Genomic DNA, 22746 nt, shown 5'->3' on the forward strand with positions numbered 1-22746 from the left:
AGAGATGCTGACTTGTGAGACAGAGAACCTTATCAGTAGTGACCTTAACACTCTTGGAACGTGAGTTCCTGGAATTTATTTTAAGGTAGAGTAAGTCCTTGCTTGGTTGAAAAACAAACGGTCTGATATTTCAGTTTATAGATTTCTGTACGTCTGATTTACTTCTACTGCCCAATGTTTGGAGAGCTCCACCTGGTCTGGGACAGTGTGTAACCATCACTCTTCAGGGCTTTGATTTTTCTTTGGAGTGGGGAAGACCTTGTTTGGACAATTTCATTTAAAAATGATGTTGCATAACACAGACTTGGGAAAATATTTATTTCACTACATAAAAGAAATAATAGCAAATCATTTTTAATGCTACCATTTACATTAGTATATATATACTATTAGGTACTTTTGAGTATATCAGAATCCCTAAAATGTATTGTCTTTCATTTACTTTATCTATGTATAGATCTCAGCTGAAGAAATAAAGGATAATAGAGTGGTCTTGTTTGAAATGGAAGCCAGAAAACTGGATAATAAGGTGGGTAGATTTTGCCCATGGCAAGAAGCATGTCATTTTACTTATCACTATTCTCTTTTTGAGAAGATAATACAATTAATATCGTGAACTTCATCATCTGAGCATCACACAGAGATTTAGCTACTTTAAAATTCTGCTTTTCTCTGAGTGTTTGCCTGTGTGTGTGTGAAAGTGCATGTGTGTGTGTTTAAGCAAATAAGCAGAGCCATTTCCCCTTACCTCTTTCCTCGGGGGTGGGAAACGTCCAGCCAACAGCCTGTAAAATCATTTGGTATGGCCCTGCCAGGGCAACCACAGGTGGGACTTGAAATTCAATAAATCTATAGCAAGCTAATTTTTAAATTGATAATTTTGTATGGTCTGTGTTATAAATATCCTAATGGCCCTTGATAGAAAAAGGTTCTCCATCCCTACAAGGCTAGTTGTAATCAAAGGGTTTGTCTAGGTTAAAAGAGGAGTTAAATCCAAGTGTTAATGATACTATAAAAGCCCTACCTTCCTTACTTTTTTCCTCTCTCCTTCTTTCCTTCCATCCTTCCATCCATCTTCCATGCATGCTTGCATCTACCCATCTACCCTCTCCTTGTACTCATCTATTGGTCTACCTGTCCATCCATCCATCCAAGGAGGGAATCCATGATAACTGATCAAAGGTGATTTTAAAAAACCATTTTGATTTAATTTTGCCTTATAATCATGTAAAAGATTTACATAATTCCAAAGCCAAACCAACAAAACAAAGTATGTTTAAAACTTTAATTTTTCTTTATGGTTCTACCTGTTTCCTCATTTCTCCATATAGTTAATAATTTTTTGAAATATGTATCTTATAATTTAAATCCTTCATTTTTCTAAAAATCTACTTGTGTGTGTGTCTAACTATGTGTATATATGAGGACACTTCACATGGAAAAAAATGCAATTAAAAATAAACTTTTTTGGTTCCCCAAATTTTGGAAATCCATGCATGAATTTTTCACAATAGTTACTTTCCATGAACTTTTTTGAAGACTCCTCCTATGTGTGTATGTGCATAGTGACACACACACAAGCATATATGTGTGTGGATACAGACATGTGTATAGGTATGTATTTATATTTATATTCCCCACTCCCATCCCTGTTGTAGTATAGCTTCTTTCACCTTCAAATAAGGGCTGTTTTCTGACCTTGAAAATGTTAATAAGGATATTCTGCCTTTCATAGGATTGTTGTTAAGATAAATCAAGACATCCTTGTTAATGTGTTTTAAACAGTTAACTTTTCTGTATATGATAGTATTGTTAATTATTTGTTTGCTAAAATGGGACATAAGTGGCTTATTTCATTTACTTAAGAAGATTCCTCTTAAATTTCTTCATCATCTTATGTTTATATTTTTGACTATACCAAATCTGTTATTTCCTTGACAATAAAATTTATGCCTGAAAGGGAAGCAATGTTACCTTAGTTTTTTTTTAATTAATTTATTTATTTTAAAGGCAGAGTTACATAGAGGTAGAGGTAGAGAGAGAGAGAGAGAGAGAGAGAGAGAGAGAGAGAGAGAGAGAGAGAAAGGTCTTTCATCTGCTGGTACATGCCCCAAATGGCTGCAATGGCTGGAGCTGGGCCAATCTGAAACCAGGAGCCAGGAGCTTCTCCTGGGCCTCCCACTTGGGTGCAGGGGCCCAATGACCTGGCCCATCCTCTACTACTTTCCCAGGCCATAGCAGAGAGCTGGAGCAGAAATGGGGAAGCCAAATCTCGAAGTGGCACTCATATGGGATGCTGGCACTGCAGGCGGCAGCTTTACCCTCTACACCATAGCACCAGCCCCACTTTAGTTATTAATTCAATACTGAGGTTAATTCAGGAGGAAATCAAGTTATTCAGGGCCATAATTGTGTATACTATAGTGGAATTTGTAAGTATCCTTTAAAAAGTAATAAGTAATATAGGCGATGGACTATGAATTTCAAGATGAAGATAAATAAAAATAAGGAAATAAAATAAGCCATAATTTTATAAACTGAGCCTAACTTCTGTGGGTCATTTGTATATCCTCTCAGAATTTTCTGTGTAAGTTTCTGTATGTATTGAGCATGGTAATGAAGGTATTTTTGAGGACTCACTGCACTTGAATGCTGTTAAGAATTACTACAGTAAATGCAGAGGAAATAGAAGATGTAGTTTATTTTTTTTAAATATTTCTGTTGTACATTCCATTTATCTATTTCTGCTCCTTTGTGTGTGTGAAGATATGTGTGGTGTTGGTGAAAGGGTGTTGGACTATCTCTCATGAAGTTGGTTTGGCTAATGTTTGGGATATCACTTATATCAAACTATCATTGCTATGTAAATGAAAACTATCAACAATGAAAACAAGCCAGAAAGGCATTTTATGGTCCATTTGATTACTATATTTTAAAGCTATAACATTTTTGAGAAGTAAATATATGACATTCAGGATTAGGAGTATTTATCAAAAATACCTTAATAGTTCCCATTAAAAGGACAGCATGTTTAGAAGGTAGTGAGAAAGGTTGGAATTTGTGTACACATCAATACCTCTGCACTATGGAGTACACTTGAGGTGGCTGTTAACATCTATAAAGTATGATCACACATGGTTCCAGAGGAGAACATATGCTTTTTGTTTGCTTGCTTGCTTTAAATGTAGGATCTATTTGGAAAGTCAGACCCATACCTGGAATTCCACAAACAGACGTCTGATGGAAACTGGCTGATGGTTTATCGAACAGAGGTAAATAACTGAATCTGAAAAGTAGAGTGCAAGTTTCCTTTGGGATGGTAGTAATCTGAATTTTTAAAAGTTACATATATATAAAATATATATTATTTAAAGATTGATTTATTTGAAAGTCAGATTTACAGAGAGGAGGGAGACATATAGAGAAACAGAGATCTTCCATCTGCTGGTTCATTTCCCAGATAGCCACAAGAGCTGGGGGTAGGCCAGGAGCCAGGAGCTTCTTCTGGGTCTCCAACATGGGTGGCAGGGACCAAAGCACTTGGGCCATCTTCTGCTGCTTTTCCCAGGCCATTTGCAGGGAGCTGGATCAGAAGTAGAGCAGCTGGGACAGGAACTGGTGCCCATGTGGGATACAGGCATTGCAGGCAGTGGCTTTACCTATTATGCCACAATACCAGCCCCTATGAAAATATTAATTTGAGTTCATGTTTATGACACAAGGTCAGCATACTTCCTTTTATGCTGCCATGTCTCCTTTTTTTGGAAAAAGTTTTACGCCCTATAAAGAACACTAAATATGTACCCCTCATGTGAATTCACCATCTGATCACACCTGCATATACTTATGTTCTCTCTCACACACACGCACTCATACAAACTTAGTCACACGTGTACTTCCCTTTTTGAAAACCATCCTAATGTAGGTTGCAAACATCATGACTGCAGCTTTAAATGCTACAGCAGGCATTTCTCAAGAACATGGACATCCTACATAACCATGCCTGAGAAAACTAACATTGATTAAGTAACATCTTTCAATATACTATTCATCTTTGGATTTTCTCCACTGTACCATGCAGGTCTTTATATCTGTTTTGTTTTTCCAGTCATCTGGATATCATGCTCCTAATAGAATGTATGTTCTCCCTACCTCTCTGGTATTTTATGCCATTGGAGCTACTGACCAGAATGTCTAGCACTGTGTTTCTCATAACCAGATCCAGTTCAAACATTTCTGTCAAGATTATTACCTGTGTACCTTCTTGTACATCATCAGGGGCCTCATGGAGTCAAGCTGCCCAATGTGGCTATCTCACTATCATAAAGTCGCATTTTTTCCCATTTTAATTAATAAGTGGTATGTACTATGATATTTTGAGATTGTATGGGTTTCCTGTTCTCTGGCATTTTACCCAGTGGTTTTAGCATCAGTTGATGATTACTTCCTAAATCAGTCATTATGTTGGGGGCTGTGAAATAGTGATCCCCCCAGTCTTTCATCCCTTTTACTCAACTTAGTAGGAATTCCTCTTTTTTCTCTTCTCTCTGGCTTTTTCTCTTTTAGTATTTAGTATAATTGTAAACTCATGGGTTATTGTAACATGCTTTAATTCAACAGTGTCATTTTTCTTGTTCAGTTTAAATCATATTTGGTCATGGAGAGTGTCTTCAAATGATTCTAGGGTTGTTTTAACATGATCTCATCAACATTTAAGCATTTATCTTCTATTATGGTAATGTATATGCTCAATTTGCCTTTAACATTCCTTGTCTCAGAACTAGAATGAGCCATTTCTCTCAAGGCACCTATTCCTGTAAGATAGGAAAGTAATAGTTAGACTCCAAGATATGAATGCTAGATATGCTCATTGCTACTGTGATGTCATTGCTTTTAGATGACTTAAATGATATTTGTGTCTATCAATTTATTATTTATGTATATATAATATTACATTTTTCAATCATGAATTTAGACTTGTTTTTTCAATTCAAGGTCAACACAGCAAGATTCTTCCCTATTGTATTCCATGGTATCCTGTAGTGAAACCCCAAGTTTCTTAAAGGAAAAAAATTGATAATCTTCTGTAGCTTCTAAATGTACCTTGTAATAGGTTTATGTATTTCGCAAATAGTTTCCCTGTTTCCATAGAATATACCACAGCTGGACAATCTATTATATTTTTAATGCAACAATTGTACAGAAATGTCCTACTTATTTTTTCATTGAAATAGTTGAGTAAGTAAAGAAGTGAGGGATGCTTGGTGAGAGTATAGCAAAAACCTAGAAAGGACAAAAGCAAAATGTTATGAGCTGTATGTTTTTCTAACAAATCTTTGAACCTTCCTTTTTATAGGTTATTAAAAATAACTTGAATCCTGTTTGGAGACCTTTTAAAATCTCTCTTAATTCCCTGTGCTATGGAGATATGGACAAAACCATTAAGGTAATTTGGAACTATATACAGGCCCCTCAATTTACAGTGGGGTTATATTCTGATAAACTCATCATAAATTGAAAATATCCGAAATTGAAAGTGCAGTTAATACAACTAACCTGCCACATATCTCAACTTCAGCAATGCAGTGCACTGAAGAGAGTGTGAGTTGTTTTTCCTCCTGATTGTGTGTCTTGGAGTTCTGGCTCCCTGTTACTGATCAGCATCATGAGAGAACATTAGAGGTTATATTAAAAGTTCAGGAAAAGATCCAAATTCAAAACTCAAAGAACAGTTTTTACTGAATGCATATTGCTTTCTCACTGTGTTAAAGTTGGAAAATCATTAAATCCAACCGTCATAAATCAGAGACTGTCTTAATATACACATTAAAAACACATGTCTTCACTTATGTGTTAAATATTAATAATTTTATTTATTTGAAAGGGAGAGAAGGAGGGAGAGAAAGAGAGAGAGAATCTCCCATCTGCTGGTTCAATCCCCAAATGCCTGCAACAGCTCAGGCTGGGCCAAGCTAAAACCAAGAGACAGAAATTCTCCTATTTGGGTGACAGGGGCCCAAGCCCTTGGGCCATCTTCCATGGACATCCCAGGTGCATTAGCAGGAAGCGAATTGGAAGTGGAGCAGCCAGACTTGATCCTGTACTCTGATATGGGATAACAGCATTTCAAGTGGTGGCTTAACCTGATATACTGCAATGCTGGCTCTTGGAGCTGAATTTTCCTCTAATAATGTACTAAAATAGAAATATTTTCTGGTAAATAAAATTGTCAGTTTTATGCAGGAGACATGTTTGACTAAAGAGTTGATCAAAAATATAAAATTTCTTTTATTTTTAAAAATAAAACATTCAACTAAAATATTATTTTCCTGTTGACAAGATCCGTTTGCTCTGTGAATAGGAATTGGCAACTATGACCTCTGCCTTTGGTGTGTACCTTGTCAATAAAGCCGACCTTACCTAAGAACCCAGAGAATCCTCCTACCCTTAGCATAGAAGGTGAATAGTGGTGGCATTTCTGTCCTATTTTCAGAGCAAGATAGAATTCTTTGAAAGCTATTAGAAGTTTTAGTTTTAGAGAGTCAGGGAAGTACAGTAGGAACAGGGAAAATCAAAGTGTCTATGTTTTTTAAAAATATTTTTATTAATAGGCATTTACAGCCCTCTAATCCCCCAAACACACACATACAAACATGCAAATACTTGTGTGGTTAAGATATTTTTGTTCTAGGGTCATAATCTTTACTTGATCCCAGATAAAAGCATTTTTTACATTCAGAAGTGAGCAGACTTGGATTTTTGTTTTTTTCTTGTTTTCATTTTCTTTCTTCCTTTTTTTTTTTTTTTTTTTTTTTTTTGGTAATTAATATGGTGAAAGCAGGAAGGAAAGGGGAGAGGTACTGCTTGTGCAATAGATACAGGATTTGGAGTCAGACCACAGTTTAAAGCTTAACTTAGCCCTTTTACCAGCTAATAATGAAGGGTGGATAATCACCTGATTCTTCAGATATAATGGAGATAATATTTTCTGCCTTACAAAAAGTTAAAATGCAATTAACAAAAGTGAAAATTTTGTGAACTATTAAATACAGTAGAGATGCCATTACCACTGAAAACTTTGTTTCTTGAATCCATAAATAATTGTTCCTAGTTTGTAGAGAGTACTTTGAAAAAGCAACTTAAATATGATTTTTTTCAAAGATTTATTTTTTATTTATTTGAAAGACAGAGTTGCAGAGAGAGTTAAAGACAGAGAGAAAGGTCTTCCACCCGCTGCTTCACTCCCCCAGATGGCCGCAATGGCCGGAGTTGCGCTGATCCGAAGCTAGGAGCCAGGAGTTTCTTCTGGGTCTCCCACACGGGTGCAGGGGCCCAAGGACTTGGGCCATCTTCTGCTTTCCCAGGCCATGGCAGAGAGCTGGATTGGAAGAGGAGCAGCTGGGACTAGAACTGGTACCCATGTGGGATGCCGGCGTTTCAGGCCTGGGTGTTAACCCACTGTGCCACAGTGCTAGCCCCCATAAATATGATTTGTATGGTATTTCAAACAACAGTGAAAATCTAGGTACAAAATAATAGTCATGCAGTAGCTATAAGCATTACTTTCTTTTTGATTAGAACAAATCTAAAATTTTGCTTTTCACATTAAAACTAGGAAACATCATTAGATCTGAGAAGTCACAAAAGTCTGGGGGAAAATGTGTAGGCCTTAAGTATTTGACTGTTGTAATTATATATTAACAAGGAAACAATGTTTTTAAACTTTTTTTGCTCACAGTGCCATGCTTACAGAGCTATTTTATTATAGTAAGTAAACTGATTTTCCTAGATTTCTTTGGTGAGTGTCTTCCATTCTTCAGTGTCTCTGTTTGCTTTTAATTATACACAACTTGGTTTGTCTCATCATCACTCACTTTATTTCTTCAATTCTATATTTGTTTACAGTATCAGAAATCAAAAATACATCTGTGATTCTCTTACCATTTGAAATTTGTCTGTGGCACCATAAGTCATTATAGAACAGAGAACAAAGTCAGAATCTCAGTAGTTTCTTTGCTGCAATGCGTTATCATTCTGGCATGTATTATTTCCATAAGATCAAGTGAATCAGAAATAATCATGCATGCTGCCACTTTACCTAAAATGGGAATGCCTTACTGAATGTAGTATTGTGTGATGTGTGTGTTCTTTTACATATATACATATGCACATATGTATATATGCGTACCTTTAAATGTCATAAGTACTGATACAGTGTTGTTTAGACAGCCAATGGTAGTCTTCAAATTCTTAAGAAGAAAGAAATTAAATGATGCAAATCATCTTACCTCAACCTGTATTTGTACATATGCTAGCAATAGCAATGTTGCATCTGCCTTTAAGGGGATAAGAGGGAGCTTTTACTGTGAATTTATTGTAGTGACTAATCAGAACTTTAGTTTAACAATATTTTTTAGATTCCTGACATTTCAGTGAGTCTAAATATATTTACAGTGTGTTTCTTAAAAAGAGATTTATTTATTTGAAAGGCAGAGTTACAGAAGAGAGAGAGACAGAGACAGAGATCAGTTGATCTTCCATTCATTGGTTCACCCTCCAAATGGTCCCACAAGGCAAGGCTAGGCCAGGCTGAAGCCAGGAGCCTGGAACTGCATCCAGATCTCACATGTGGGTGGCAGGGGCCCAAGAATGTGGGGCACCTTCTCCTTCTCCAGCTTTCTCAGCTATGATAGCAGGGAGCTGGATTGGAAGCAGAACAACTGGGACTCACATGGGTTGGTGGCATCACAGGAAGCAGTTAGCAGTTTGACCTGCTGTGCCACAACACGGGCTGCAGATTTATAGTTTTAATCCTTCAAAAGCTTTGTTTAAATGAAATCTTGACTTTATCAAAGCTTAGCTTTGTCTTAGATTTAAGCTGAGTGTAAATCTTAAATATAAAGTTCTTAACTGAAAAATGTCCGCTAAAACTCATTAAAATGTTAAGGTAGTTTTCCACCTTATGTAGGTTTTATTTCCCATAAGAAAAAAATTATGGGAATTTTTAGCTTTGTTTTCCCTTGACATATGAGAGAGTTGGATAGAGGGCCTTTGGTTTTAAAACTGGATATTGAATGTTTAGGACAAGAGTCCAACCATCTGACTTGGTTGGTGATCAAAATGTTTGCAAAGCATTTCTTTACAGAAATGAAATCCCTTACTGTTACTTTAAATTCATTTCTCAGTCTTGCTTGTTTTTTATTGACTGATTTTTTTTTTTTGGTCTTCAATTATAATAATCATTAAATTCATAGAACTGAGAAGAAAAGCAATTCTTTTGTCAAGTGAACATAGAAAACTCCTGAGCACTCTTGCTTGGTGATTAACATAACTTTGTGAAGGATAATAGCGAGATAGTAGCTTAGGTAGGCTGAGGGCAAATGCAAATTGCTTCCCAGATACGGGGGATAGAAGGATTCAAAAGTGTCCTTGGCACAGCTTTCCTTTACTTGTGTTGGTTACCACACAAGTCGTATATATTGTCTTCCAAGACTTTTTATTTAATTTTTCCCAGGTTTTGGTTATGGGAATAACAGTAACAGGATTCCAACTTTATCTGCCTCACAAAGCTATTTATAGAATGTACACAATACACATAATCTTCATTTTTGGAAATGAAATAATCTGTTTTGAGATGGTAAAGCACTATGCAATCACTGGTGTTGGATGTTCACGATCATGATCATTTTTTAGCTTCCCTTGCATACTTCTGCTAAGAGTTCATGGCACCTTATTTTTCCCATTACAAAGAATACTTCAGTATTATGGTGACTACTCTTTGACTACATCTATTAATTCGGCAGAAAGCAACATGCAAAACAAATACTCTTACTTACCTTCTGTGTGCTTTGAGAGTGAGTGAGAGAGAGAGGCATTTAATAAGAGGCAGATGTAAGGCTTACCCTAGCTTACATGGAAATAGGAGTACAGAATCTTCCTCGGTGGACCAAGTAGTCTTGCCTTGGAATTTTCCTTTCTATTATAAGAGCTGTGATTTTCAGAATGCTGTAAACCTGACTTCATCATGCCTAACCCCTAACACAAGCCTAGCCTCACCAGATTGCAGCTAATAAAAGAATTTCCCATAATTCTAAACTATCTAGGATTTAATTATATAATTTTTAGCTGCCTAGGATATTGACTTCCTTTCTTTCTCCAGATAATATCTTTAAGCCTTTGGGTAGTAATAACAAGGTAAAGACGTGGATGAGAGAGTAGATGTAATTCCATTTTGCCCGTTCTTAGAGCTCTTATACAGGGCATCATAGAAAAGTTGAAAACTGCTTAAAGTGGAATTTAAACAGTATTTGTGGTTTTGATTTCCCTGTTATCTAGGAATCCAATTCCCAGGATAGTTGGGGTTTCAAAGTGTTTCAGTATCACTTTTCTAGGAAGTTCTACTTCTACAGTAGAGACTGCCTATTAAACATTTTTGTTTATTTTAATTTAAAGAGAAGTTCTTAGAAGGGCACATTTATTGCAGCTAATACTTTAAATGATGTTATTGGTTTTTACATATTTTATTATATTAATTACAGGTAGAATGTTACGATTATGACAACGATGGGTCCCATGATCTGATTGGAACATTTCAAACCACCATGACAAAACTGAAAGAAGCCTCTAGAAACTCACCTGTAAGTTGCATCTTTGCATTTGCATATATATTACAGCTTAAGTATGAGTCAATTATTCCTTTTTTCCCATGAACATAATAAGTAGTTCATTGTGTTTTTACTCTAGGTTGCAAATGCTCTGAAATCTATGGGTTTTATTTATTTTATAATCAGGTTCTCCAAAATTCATACTTGGGTTGAGTTTTAGTGAGCAGAGCACTATGTGATAGTGACCAATACCAGGTGGGGACTCCAGCAACAAGCAAGAAAGCAAAGATCGTGACAGTGTCAGTTACCAGGAAGAGAAGTCCACACTTCTGTCCATTGTGTCGTGGTGTCAAAATAAACAAGAGTAACAACACAATCAAACACTGGATGGAACACTTGACTCACATAGAGGAGATAGAGGAAGACTGGTTTCAGTGTAGGCATCAGGCCCCCAAGCTAGTGGGTCTCTCTGTTATCCAACACTGGAAAACTGGCCTATGTGTACACTGAGGATAGCTGGTCTGTGTGCACTTCACTTCTTCTGTGGTAGAAGGACAGTGTCTCTCCCCCACAGGGCGTGGTCCTAAGGGCCAATGATGCACAGGCTTAAGCAGCAGAGTCCTCATTGAATCTAAAACTGGAAAAGATAATTCCATGCAGATAATAAGCCCAACACAGGCCATAAGGACTCTTGTCTCATGATACAGAAGTGTTCTAGAGCTGAGGCCCATCCTGTGTGGCTGAGCAGCTGTCAAAGACTATACATGAGCTATTTGTTCTAAACAATAGGGGGAAAAACATAAGGGGGGTAGGCTATTCAATAGTCATAATAATGATCTCCAGTCCTGACTACTGTCTGGTCACAAATCAAATACTGGTCACAAATACTAGAGTATCCTATACAGAAATACTCCTGTGAAAGGAAAAAGACTTTTTAGACTTTGAGAATAATATAGGGTATGTAACTAAACATTATATGGTTGTGGATAGATGGAAATCAGAAAAGATTAGGACAGCAGAGGAGGATGGCTTGGGCCAACCCTTCAAGACAAACAGATGGGTAGGAAGTAAAAGGAAGATCATTCTGTCTGGTAAAAGAAACTGTAAAGGAAGCATTAGATATTAGACATATTTCTAACATGTCTTCTCAGTGGAAAGAGATGATATTTGCAAATACCAGGTTGGGCTTCATATTTTTGTGTTTTACCACATTAAGTTTTCTCCTTTTCCAAGTAGAATATGTTTGTGTTGGTAACTTCCAGGAGTAATATTTTATCTCCTTTATTTTAAAGAGGAAAGATTATTACTGGGAACATTCACAAGGAAATTATCCATAGAGACGAAATTTGTACTTGAGAAACATTTTAGAAGATATTCCATTTTTAGAAGTATCTTTATTGTTGGAAATTTAACTGATAAATTTCACGTAATTAATGTATTCTAAAATTATTTTGGAGTTGTGTTTTGCAATAGACTTGTAATACTAAGTTGTTTGATTCCATAGGGAGAAGTCATTCACTTAAATTCACATTGGCATTTCTAATATTGCTAGTAAAAATTTACATTCTGTCTTTTCTTCCTACAGATTGAATTTGAATGTATTAATGAAAAAAAGAGGCAAAAGAAAAAAAGCTACAAGAATTCAGGTGTTATCTGTGTGAAACAGTGTGAGGTCAGTTGGCCTTGGCCATTTATAATATGATGAGATTAAATTTTGACTTCTTCTATCAGTATGAATTATAACAAACAAATACATACATTTTAGGTAATTGAAAATCACATGAACTTCTGGTCACCACTAAGGAAAGCAGTAGAGTAGTAAACAGTAAGGAAATCTTTCAAGTAACTTTGTTTCCAAGGTTTGACAATTTTTTAAGTTGCATACCCACCTTTTTTTAAAATTTTAATTTGGAAGGCAGAGCAAGAGACAGGGAGAGAGAGTGAGAGAGAGAGAGAGAGAACGAATGAACAACAGAATGAGAGAACAAGAACTTCCATTCACTGGTTTACTCCTCAAATGCCCACAATAGCTACAACTGGGTCTGGCCAAAGCCAGGAATCTGGAACTCCATTGAAATTTCCCATATTGGTGTCAGTGACCTACGTACTTGAGCTATCATATACTGCCTCCCAGGAATGTATTGGAAGCAGAGTAGCCAGAACTTGAGCCAGCCACTGCAGTTTGGGATGTGAACATCATAGGTGGTGGCTTAACTTGCTGTGCCACAATGCCTGTCCCTCCCTGCTTAATAAGTTTTTAGCAAAGGAATATTTATAGGAAGTATTACAGTTTTTCATTATCTTAGGAAATGTGGGTACCATGGTATTTTTCCAGCTTATTTATGTTAATGGGCCTGACCTGGCCACTTCTCCTGTCATAATTTCAAGATAAGATGTTACAAGTGTAGGAGAAAAAAAAACAAAATTTTCTTTACCAAACAAGTGGAATTTTGTTTGTTTCTTTAAATTTTGAATACTATGGTTGTTAAATCTTTCAACATATTAGACTCATGAGTAATCTCTTAAAATGTACAAGGGAGTATATTCCATCTTTGAATATTAAAATTCTAATCAACATTTCTATAATTTCAGATTTATTTTATTTTATTTTATTTGAAATAAAACAGAGATACAGAGAGAGAGAGAGAGAGAGAGAGAGAGAGAGAGAGAGAAGTTGGATCGGACGGGGAGCAGCCAGGACTTGAACTGTCATCCCACCCAAATGGGATGACAGCATTACAGGAGATGGCTTTACCTGCTAAGCTACAATGCTGAAGTCAAATATTACTGATTCATGACTTATAGGTAGGGATGGGGTGCCTTAAATTCAAGTGTGGTAGTGATTTTTCACCTGTTTTTATCATGTGCTATGCAAGTCACAACTCTTACAAACCTATGCAAAAAAGAGCTTATTGGTTCTGTTGTCTAATAGATTGATATTTGTTTTTAGATTACGGTAGAATGCACATTCCTTGACTATATAATGGGAGGATGTCAGCTGAATTTTACTGTAAGTAACACGCTGAATTTTTCCAGCTTTAACTGGAGCATCTTTCTATTTTCCTCCATTTTGCAGTGTTCTTTCTTTTACTGCCAACCAGACTTTGTGGTAAAATGTATAGTCTGTTGACTGTGGACTTCTCAGAGACCTCAGACATGTTATTGAGGTTCATCATGAAGCTTTTGGCTTTGTTCATGGGATCTCATCCTCTTAAGAGAAGGATGATACGTACCAACCATGGTTATCCTGCCATGATTTAAGGGATAGAAGGCAATAGTCAAATAAATTTGCAAAAAAAAAAAAAAATGCCTAATTCATGGGTATAATAATTTATGATTTAAGATGGCTATAAAAATAAGAACAGCAGGTTGTTTCAAGTTGAGGCTTTACTTGCGTAATTGTCAATGGAATTGCTAGTAGATATTTATTAGGAAATGGCAGTAGTAGGCTCTGGGCAGAATGTTGCTGTCTTGTCTGCTGCAGTCTCCTTAAAAATCAGGGTTGTAATTGCTATTTGGCAGGTGGGAGTGGACTTCACTGGCTCCAATGGTGACCCAAGGTCTCCGGACTCCCTCCATTACATCAGTCCCAATGGTGTGAATGAGTATTTGACTGCTATCTGGTCTGTGGGACTGGTCATTCAGGATTATGATGCGTGAGTATGGCTTTAGGAAAACTAAGATGCTTGTTTCCCTAATTCCCCAGAAAAGGCAGTTTGTATTCATTGCCAGTATGCTGCTATAGTTGGTAGGGTGAGAGTAGCTTTTCTGATTTTCTCTTTGTGACAATTTTAGCATTTACCTTTGATCTCTAATCTCCTGCTATGATTAGTTGTAACACATTTTATTTTATATGGCTTACTTATTTGGTAGCCAGCTGACATCCGCCAGGCTCTTGTTTCTTTGATGTGGGTTCCTTGGATTTTATTCTTAAGGTATAGTCATGTGTGTGATTGAAATCTAGATGACACATTCTCTAAACACTAGTAGAAACTATATATGGGAATATATATATCTTTTTTTAAAAAAATATTTATTTATTTGTTTATTTGAAAGTCACAGTTAGAGAGAGAGAGAGAGAATCTTCCATCTGCTGATTCACTCTCCAGTTGGCTGCAATGACAAGCACTGGGCCATGCTGAAGCCAGGAGCCAGGGGCATCTTACAGGTCTCCCACATAGATGGCAAGGGAAAACACCTGGGCCATGTTGCACTGCTTTTCCCAGGCCATTAGCAGGGAGCTGGAGAGGAAGTGGAATAGCTGAGAATGGAACTAGTGCCCTCATGGGTTGCTGGCATCACACTCAGCAGCCTTACCTGCTACGCCAAAATGCCAGCCCCTAGAAACTATTTTTTTTTTTTTAAGATTTATTTTATTTATTTTTTTAAAGGATTGGTTTTTTAAAAAATATTTATTTATTTATTTGAAAGTTAGAGTTACACAGAGAAAGGAGAGGCAGAGAGAGAGAGAGAGAGAGAGAGAGAGAGAGAGAGTCTTCCTTCCGCTGGTTCACTTCCCAATTGGCTGAAATGGCTAGAGCTGCACTGATCCGAAGCCAGGAGCCGGGAGTTTCTTCTGGGTCTTCCACGTGGGTACAGGGGCCCAAGGACTTGGCCCATCTTCTAATGCTTTCCCAAGCCATAGCAGCGAGCTGGATTGGAAGTGCAGTAGCCGGGTCTTGAACTGACACCCATATGGGATGCCGGCGCTTCAGACCAGGGTGTTAACCCACTGCGCCACAGCACCAGTCCCTTATTTTATTTTTTGAAAGGCAGAGTTAGAGAGGCAGATATGGAGAGAGGGAGGAAGGGAGAGAGAGAAGAAGAAAGAGAGAGAGATCTTCCATCTACTGTTCACTCCCCAAATGTCTGCAACAGTGGGGTTGGGCTAGGCTGAAGCCAGCATCCAGGAGCTTCCTCTGAATCTCACGTAGGTGTAGAGACCTAAGGACCTGGGCCACCTTTTGATGATTTCCCATGCACATTGGCAGGGAGCTAGATTGGAGTGGAGCAGCCAGAACTCAAACCTGTGTCCATATGGGATGCTGGTGTTGCAGATGGTGGCTTAACCCAATTTGCCACAACCCTGGCCCTGATACTCTCTCTCTCTCTCTCTTTTTTTTTTAAATATTTGTTTATTTATTTGAAAGAGTTATACAGAGAGAGGAGAGGCAGAGAGAGAGAGAGAGAGTCTTCTATCCGATAGTTCACTCTCCAAATGGCCGCAACAGCTGGAGCTGTGCCGATCCGAAGCCAGGAGCCAGGAGCTTCTTCTGGGTCTCCCTCATGTGTGCAGGGGCCCAAGGACTTGGGCCATCTTCCACTGCTTTCCCAGGCCATGGCAGAGAGCTGGATAGGAAGTGGAGCAGCCAGGATTCAAACCGGCACCCATATAGAATGCTGGCACTGCAGGCGACGGCTTTACCCTCTACTCCACAGCGCCAGCCCTCTGATACTATCTCTTAACAGATCTATTTTTTTGGAAGTCATCAAAGTATTATATTTTATTTTAAAAATCTTTATCTGCTTATTATTTACTTGACAAGTAGAAAGACATCCACCAGAGACACAGAGGTTTTCTATCTTCTGATTCACTCCCTAAATGCACCCAATAGCCAGGGCCGGGCCAGACCAAAGCTGAAGCCAGGAACTCAGTCTTGGTTTCCCATGTGGTTGATAGGGACCCAGTGATTTGAGCCATCATTTGCTTTCTCCTAGGATGTGCATTAGCAAGAAGCCAGAATGGAGAGCAGAGCCAGGACTAGAATCCAGGCATTCCAATATGGGATGTGGATATCCCAAGTGGCGGCTGTGCTAAATACTTGTCCCTCAAATTATTTTTTTGATGGTGATTTCTGACAATAGCTAAGGGATAATGTGATCTAATTGCTATAAAATATTCTCAATGGTTAGATTTGGAATAGATTTGAATAGGTCCTCTTGAATGTTTTCTATACAAAGGAAAAAAAATCTGCATTTTTTTTTTCCTGGATCTGTTAGTGTACAGGAAAAATTTTCACTTGTTTTTGCTGATTTTTATTTTATGAGAGTTTTTTTTTATGTATTGATAGAGTTTTTCATTCATCTGTCATAGCATGTAAGCAAAATTTTCAGGCAGATGCAAACAAAGCTGAAGCAAAGGTGACAGTTCCAATATCAGGTAAAATTATTGCATCTAAGGAAAAGTTACTTTATAGAACACTTTGTTACATAATCCAGAATGTTTAATACTCTGTTATTTAAGAGTATCAAAGTATTACATATTTCAAAGAGGCATAATTGTAATGGGCCTCTTATATAAAAAGAATATTTGTGGAAGGGATGGAACAAGTACTCAGTAGCCGTTCCTCACTAAGCCTCCAGGCCAGGACAAATTCCTACAGAAATTCTAACAAACCTATAAGGAAAGAATTTAAATCTGAGGGTATCAACGGAAAAAAAAAAAGCGGAAAGTAGTCAAAGTTTAAAAAGGTGGTCAAATAAAATGTAATTTTTTAAAGATTTATTTATTTACTTGAGAAGACAGAGTTACAGAGAGAAGGAGAGACAGAGAGAAAGGTCTTCCATCCCCTGGTTCACTCCTCAAATGGCCCCAACTGCCAGAGCTGGGCCTATCTGAAGCCAGGAGCCAGGAGCTTCTTCAGGTCTCCAATGTGGGTGCAAGGGCCCAAGCACTTGGACTACTTTCTACTGCTTTCCCAAGCCATGAGCAGGGAGCTGGATCAGATGTGGAGCAGCCGGGATTTGAACCTGAGCCCATATGGGGTGCCAGCACTGCAAGCAGATGCTTAACCTATAGCATCTATAGTGCCGGCCCCCAATATAAAATTTTTTTAAAAGTCCATTTCTTAGTAGCAGCAATAGCTTATTAAAAATTATAGTAAATAAAAATCAAAATTTATAATGTAATAGAAAATGGAAATGAGAAATGAGTTTAATAAAAGGTCTAGGGTCTTTTGTGAGGAAAACTTGAAAAGTGTACTGAAAGACAAAGAAGGAAACCTGTTTTAATGGAGAGATATACCACACTTTCTAGATAGGCAGATGAAAAATATCGTGTTTAGTGAAATAAGCCAGTCCCAAAAGGACAAATACCATATATTCTCCTTGATCTATGGTAACTAATAGTGCACCTAAAAGATAATCTATAGAAGCAAAATTGACACTTTGAGGTGCGATGACTTAGAACAGCCCTTGTTTCGACTGTTGAGGAACAGTATTTTTGTCGTACTATTTACTGAACTCTTAGGATAGAGTTAATCTTATGTATATAAAGGTAATTGAAAATAGATCTTAGTAAAAAATAAGAATGGGAATAGGAAAGGGAAGAGGAAGAAGGGTGGGAGTGCAGGTGGAAGAGTGGGTAGGGTGGGAAGAATCACTATGTTCCTAAAGTTATATTTATGAAATGCATGAAGTTTGTATACCTTAAATAAAAGATTTCTTGGGAAAAAATAAATAAATGGAGATATATGCCACAATTTCTAGATAGGCAGATGTCATGATAACGATGCGAAATATAAAAAAAGTCTTTGACTTGATCAAAATTAGAATTAAAAATTACCATGGAACCCTGACAAAATGATTCTAACAATTCTCTAGAATGAAAAATGAATGAGCATAGTTAAGGAATTTTTCAGAAAAAAAAAAAAAGAAGAACAAATGAAGGGAGAATTGCTCTAGTAAGTATTAAAGCTTATTTAAAACTAGAGTATGGAGCTAGTCCATGACTGGAGAAACCAAGCAAGCTGTTCAGAAATAGATACAAGTGAGAGAGAGAGACAGAGATCTTGCATTTCCTGCTTCACTCCCCAGATGCCCACATTGGCCCAAGTGAGGCCAGGAGTCTGAAACTCTATCCAGGTCTCCTTAGTGGATGCCAGGGACCCACGTAATTGAGCCATCAACTGCTGCCTTCCAAGGTACACATTACAGGGAGCTGGATCAGAGCAGCGCAGGCACTCAACCCCAGACACTTTGATATGGAAAGTGGGCATCCCAAGTGGAGTCTTACAAGATAGAATTTTTGATAATAGCTGTCGAAGTAGACAAGAATTAATTTGGATCCCTGACTCATACTTGATTGTGTTAGGATATTATTCTGCGTTATAGACCAAGCTGCTAAAATGGACACCCCAAAACAAAGTGGCTTTGACAGAACAGAGAGTTATTTCCCCTTCATGTTGAATGCCTAAAGGGGAGTAGTTCAGGGCTGATAGGGCTGCCAGTTCCCAATTCCCAGCTCACACTTCCAGCCCTGAGTCCATGGCTGCTGCTCCGCTTCTGTAGCGAATGGGAAAAGGAAAGAAGCACCTGGGACTACGTATGTACTCCCTTTTAGGAACATGATTCAGAAGTGGCTTATGAATCACTTCTACTTACATCACCTTGGCTAGAACCTACCTTACCATATCCAGCCCAGAGAAGCTAGGAAGAGTGGGTTCTCGGTGAGGTGTCATAGTGATAAGACTAGATCTTGGTAGAGAGCAGCAGTTTGTGCGTCATATCTTAGTCCAAACCACTATCCAGATGAATTGGAAATTTAATAGCAAAAGCAAATCTTGATACGTCTTGGAGGAAAGCTACCTGAACTGTTTATGATATTGCAGTGAGAAAGGTCTTTAAAGGGAAGACAGTGAAGGCAGAAATCCTGAAAGAAGTTTTATGTGTTCACATTGATTAATATTAAAAACAGTGAAAGAAGAGATCTTTCAAAGTTAAAGACAGACTACATACTGGGAAAAATATTTCTGACATGAGATAGATTTTATCTTCAATGCAGAAAGAGCCATTAAGAATTAATGTACAAGGGGGCCAGCGCTGTGGCGTACCAGGTAAAACCACCACCTGCAGTGCCGGCATACCATATGGGCGCTATTTTAAGTCCTGGCTGCTCCACTTCTGATCCAGCTCTCTGCTATGTCCTGGGAAAGCAGTGGAAGATGGCCCAAGTCGTTGGGCCTATGCACCTGCATGGGAGACCCGGAGGAAGCTCCTTGCTCTTGGCTTCAGATCAGTACTGCTCCGGCTGTTGTAGTATTTGGAGAGTGAACCAGAGGATGGAAGAATTTTCTCTCTCTCTCTCTCTCTCTCTCTGCCTCTGCCTCTCTGTAACTCTGCCTTTCAAATAAATAAATAAGTCTTTTGAAAAAAAAAATTAATGTACAGGAGCAGGCATTTGACCTGGTGGTTAAAATGCCTACATCATGTTGCATAGTGCCTGGATTCCAGTCCCAGCTCTGTTGTTGATTCTAGTTTCTTGCTAATGCATGTCCTGGGAGGCTCAAGTAGTTGGTTTCTGACACCTACGTAGGAGACTTAGATTGAGTTTCTGGCTCCCAGTGTCCCAGCCTGGCTGTTATGGGCACTTGGAGAGTGAACTAGTAGATAGGAACATTTTCTTTAATAAATAAATAATAATAATGTACTAAAAAAGAGTTAACATACAAAGAATATACCTAGTAGAAAAATTATTATGTTCTCTCCTAGTGTTAGTATGTTATGATGGTGGAGCATTGGATGTCGGTTGGGGGGGAAAATCCCTGCAGGGGAATACTTAGCAGCCATGTGTATGATATGCTTGTAAATTCAGGTCCACAGGCCTTATTTCTTAACCCTTAGAGTCAAATATTCATGCATTTTATTGCAGAAACCTGAGAGATTAAAGATGGTTGGCATTTGCACCGCATTTCTATAGCCAAATGTGTGAATAGTCATATTAAGTGGCATAAATAAATACTATAATAATGACTTGTCAATTCAAGTCAGGTTTGGCTGCCAGATGACTTTGCTATAAGCTAATGAAAACACTTATGGTTTTAGGGCTGTATGAATTTATTTATACATTCGTCCAATCAAATGATAGACATCATTTTAAAAGAGTGGGGTAGAAAGCATGAATATAAATTCCATTTTTATAAAATACATATGGAGAGGGGATTTTTCTCCCTCAGTGCACAGAAAAATAATTAGAATGAGTTGTCACATATCAATGTTGATGTTCTGGCAGTTACTGTGGGTAAGCTTTTTTTCTCTGAAGTCTTTAATGTGGGAATTTGGGGGGTGGCAATGAGTTCATTTTGATTTTATTGTGAGTGAAGATAAAGCTCTTTCTATTTTGAAAACAACCTAACATCTTAACATTTTTCAAACTTCCATTTCAGTGATAAAATGTTTCCAGCTTTTGGTTTTGGAGCTCAGGTACCTCCTCAGTGGCAGGTAAGAGACAAGCTCATTTTAAAACTTTGCCTCCTAAAAAAACAAAATGGGTCTCATCTGTCCTTTTGTCTTTTGACAGGTATCACATGAGTTTCCAATGAACTTTAATCCAGTCAATCCCTATTGCAATGGTAAGTGAAAAAATAAACATGAAGACTTTAAACTGAAAACCTCACTAGTCTTTGTTATTTTTTTTCCTTGTGATTTAAAAGTATTCACATGCCATCCCTAAGCTTCACCTTGTGATGTATTTAGCTTTCTGTTGTATAAGGAGTGTGGTACTAGGCTGGTGGTTAGGGTGACAATGATAGTTGTGGAGAAATTCAGTATCACGATAGTGAGGATTGGAGGCCAGGTTCTTCTACCTCCAGAGTTTTAATTGAAAAAAACAAATTCTCAGTCTTGGGAGTAGATCAAGAAACATGTTCATATATTGAACGTATATTCACATATAAATAGATTTAAAAATAAGCCCTCAGTAAAATGAGTAATTCAGTGTACAGATCTGTAAGAGCCTGTCAGAGTCTCACTCTACAAAGGAAAGATGGCTAACGTGATTACTTGTGTTCTCTACGTGGTGTGGGCAGAAGGATCAAAGGGCTGAGGTTTTATAGCAGCTTTCCTCTGTGCGGAGGACAGCAGGGGATATTTGTCTTTAACTTCCTTCTTTAACCTCAAATAGCCAAGTGCTTCCTCCTCTTTACCACACTGAACAATCAACCTAACTGCCAAGTCTCCCACTTCATTATATAAGATTCAAAGGTTTGGAGGAGGGAAGGTAAGTACAGAGGGAGAGGTATAATTTAAAAACGGTCAGGCAAGAAGCTAATTTTCTATGAAGTCCTTTTGACTTTTACAAAATGCATAGGTTTCTAACAGAAGAATGTGCTCTTTCCTTCTCTGCTGAACCAATGTTCGCGAAGTAGCAGACTGGAGCAGCTCGCTGGGGGCAGTTTGCACTGGGCTTGTCTCCTTGTGTCCAGGGTACTTTTGCATACTAATTCAGTGCTCCCTTGAGGCACTGCCAATGGCTGTTGTGGGCTCTTTTTCCCCCTAACCATTTGAACCTGGGAATATTATATTTTTCAAGACATGTACTTCATGCTTATGGCGAATTTGGAATAATTTTTGAGAATTGTTTTTATTAGGTTTAATTTATTAAAAAGAGATGGCATAATTTTGTGGTAATTCATCTTAGAGGTTTATTTGCCCTGTAAGTAATATGGGCCCAATTTTGGGCTGCTCACGAAGCATGGCTTTTTAATGTTTGGTTTATAGTTCAGAAAAAGATTCAGTTTAGCTGCAGACAAAGGAGATACTCTACAGAAAAACAATATAGCCTTATTTTAAAGCAGGGACGTCTGATCCCCAGTTCCTAAATAAGTAATCATTGTCCTCATTTGCCTAGAAATGACACATCCCACATGTTCCTTTAATACATAGGGCAGATTTTGACATAATTCAGTTTTAGTTGAGGAACTGAAGACTATTGCTATTTGTGAAGAAATGCAGTTATTTACACCTTCAGATTGAAGAACAAGTTAATATGATCAAAAGGAAGAAAATATTATTGCTGTGGTTATGGGCTCCATTTTTCTTCAGCATAGATCGTTGTAAGGAAGGAGCTGTGTTAACTAACTACTGGACTGACTGCTAGGTCAGCATCACCTGCTGCACAGAAAATCAGCTCTGCATGAGTCAGGCATGTTCTCAAAGGCTGTTCACATGGTTACATGTTCTTAAGTTCTAAGTGATTACCAGGCGTTTATCAGGACTCAAGAGAGTTGGCCTTGTGAAGCTTTTAAACTAAATTTATGCTGCTCTTCTTTGTTGATCTGTTTTCTGTTGGACATTTGTAAAACAAGAGACCAATTCTGGTTTATGGTAAAAGTTTTTTTTGTGGCAGATTTGTATGCTGATCTCA

General features: G+C 37.7%; 1 protein-coding gene across 2 annotated transcripts in view; it reads left to right on the forward strand.

The window, feature by feature from the left end:
* Window positions 1-22746, forward strand: part of CPNE3 (copine 3) — a 56602-nt gene that overhangs the window by 21536 nt on the left and 12320 nt on the right. For both annotated transcript variants that reach the window (XM_002710675.6, XM_089335500.1), the window contains exons 5-13: window positions 458-529; window positions 3189-3272; window positions 5357-5446; window positions 10539-10637; window positions 12190-12276; window positions 13555-13614; window positions 14127-14260; window positions 20768-20822; window positions 20902-20953. In XM_002710675.6, coding sequence (XP_002710721.2) covers window positions 458-529; window positions 3189-3272; window positions 5357-5446; window positions 10539-10637; window positions 12190-12276; window positions 13555-13614; window positions 14127-14260; window positions 20768-20822; window positions 20902-20953 — 733 coding nt within the window. The remainder of the gene's footprint in view (window positions 1-457; window positions 530-3188; window positions 3273-5356; window positions 5447-10538; window positions 10638-12189; window positions 12277-13554; window positions 13615-14126; window positions 14261-20767; window positions 20823-20901; window positions 20954-22746) is intronic.

This window comes from Oryctolagus cuniculus, chromosome 6 (genome assembly GCF_051225735.1).
Source record: "Oryctolagus cuniculus isolate XC-2025 breed Fujian yellow rabbit chromosome 6, ASM5122573v1, whole genome shotgun sequence".
Lineage (NCBI taxonomy): Eukaryota > Metazoa > Chordata > Mammalia > Lagomorpha > Leporidae > Oryctolagus > Oryctolagus cuniculus.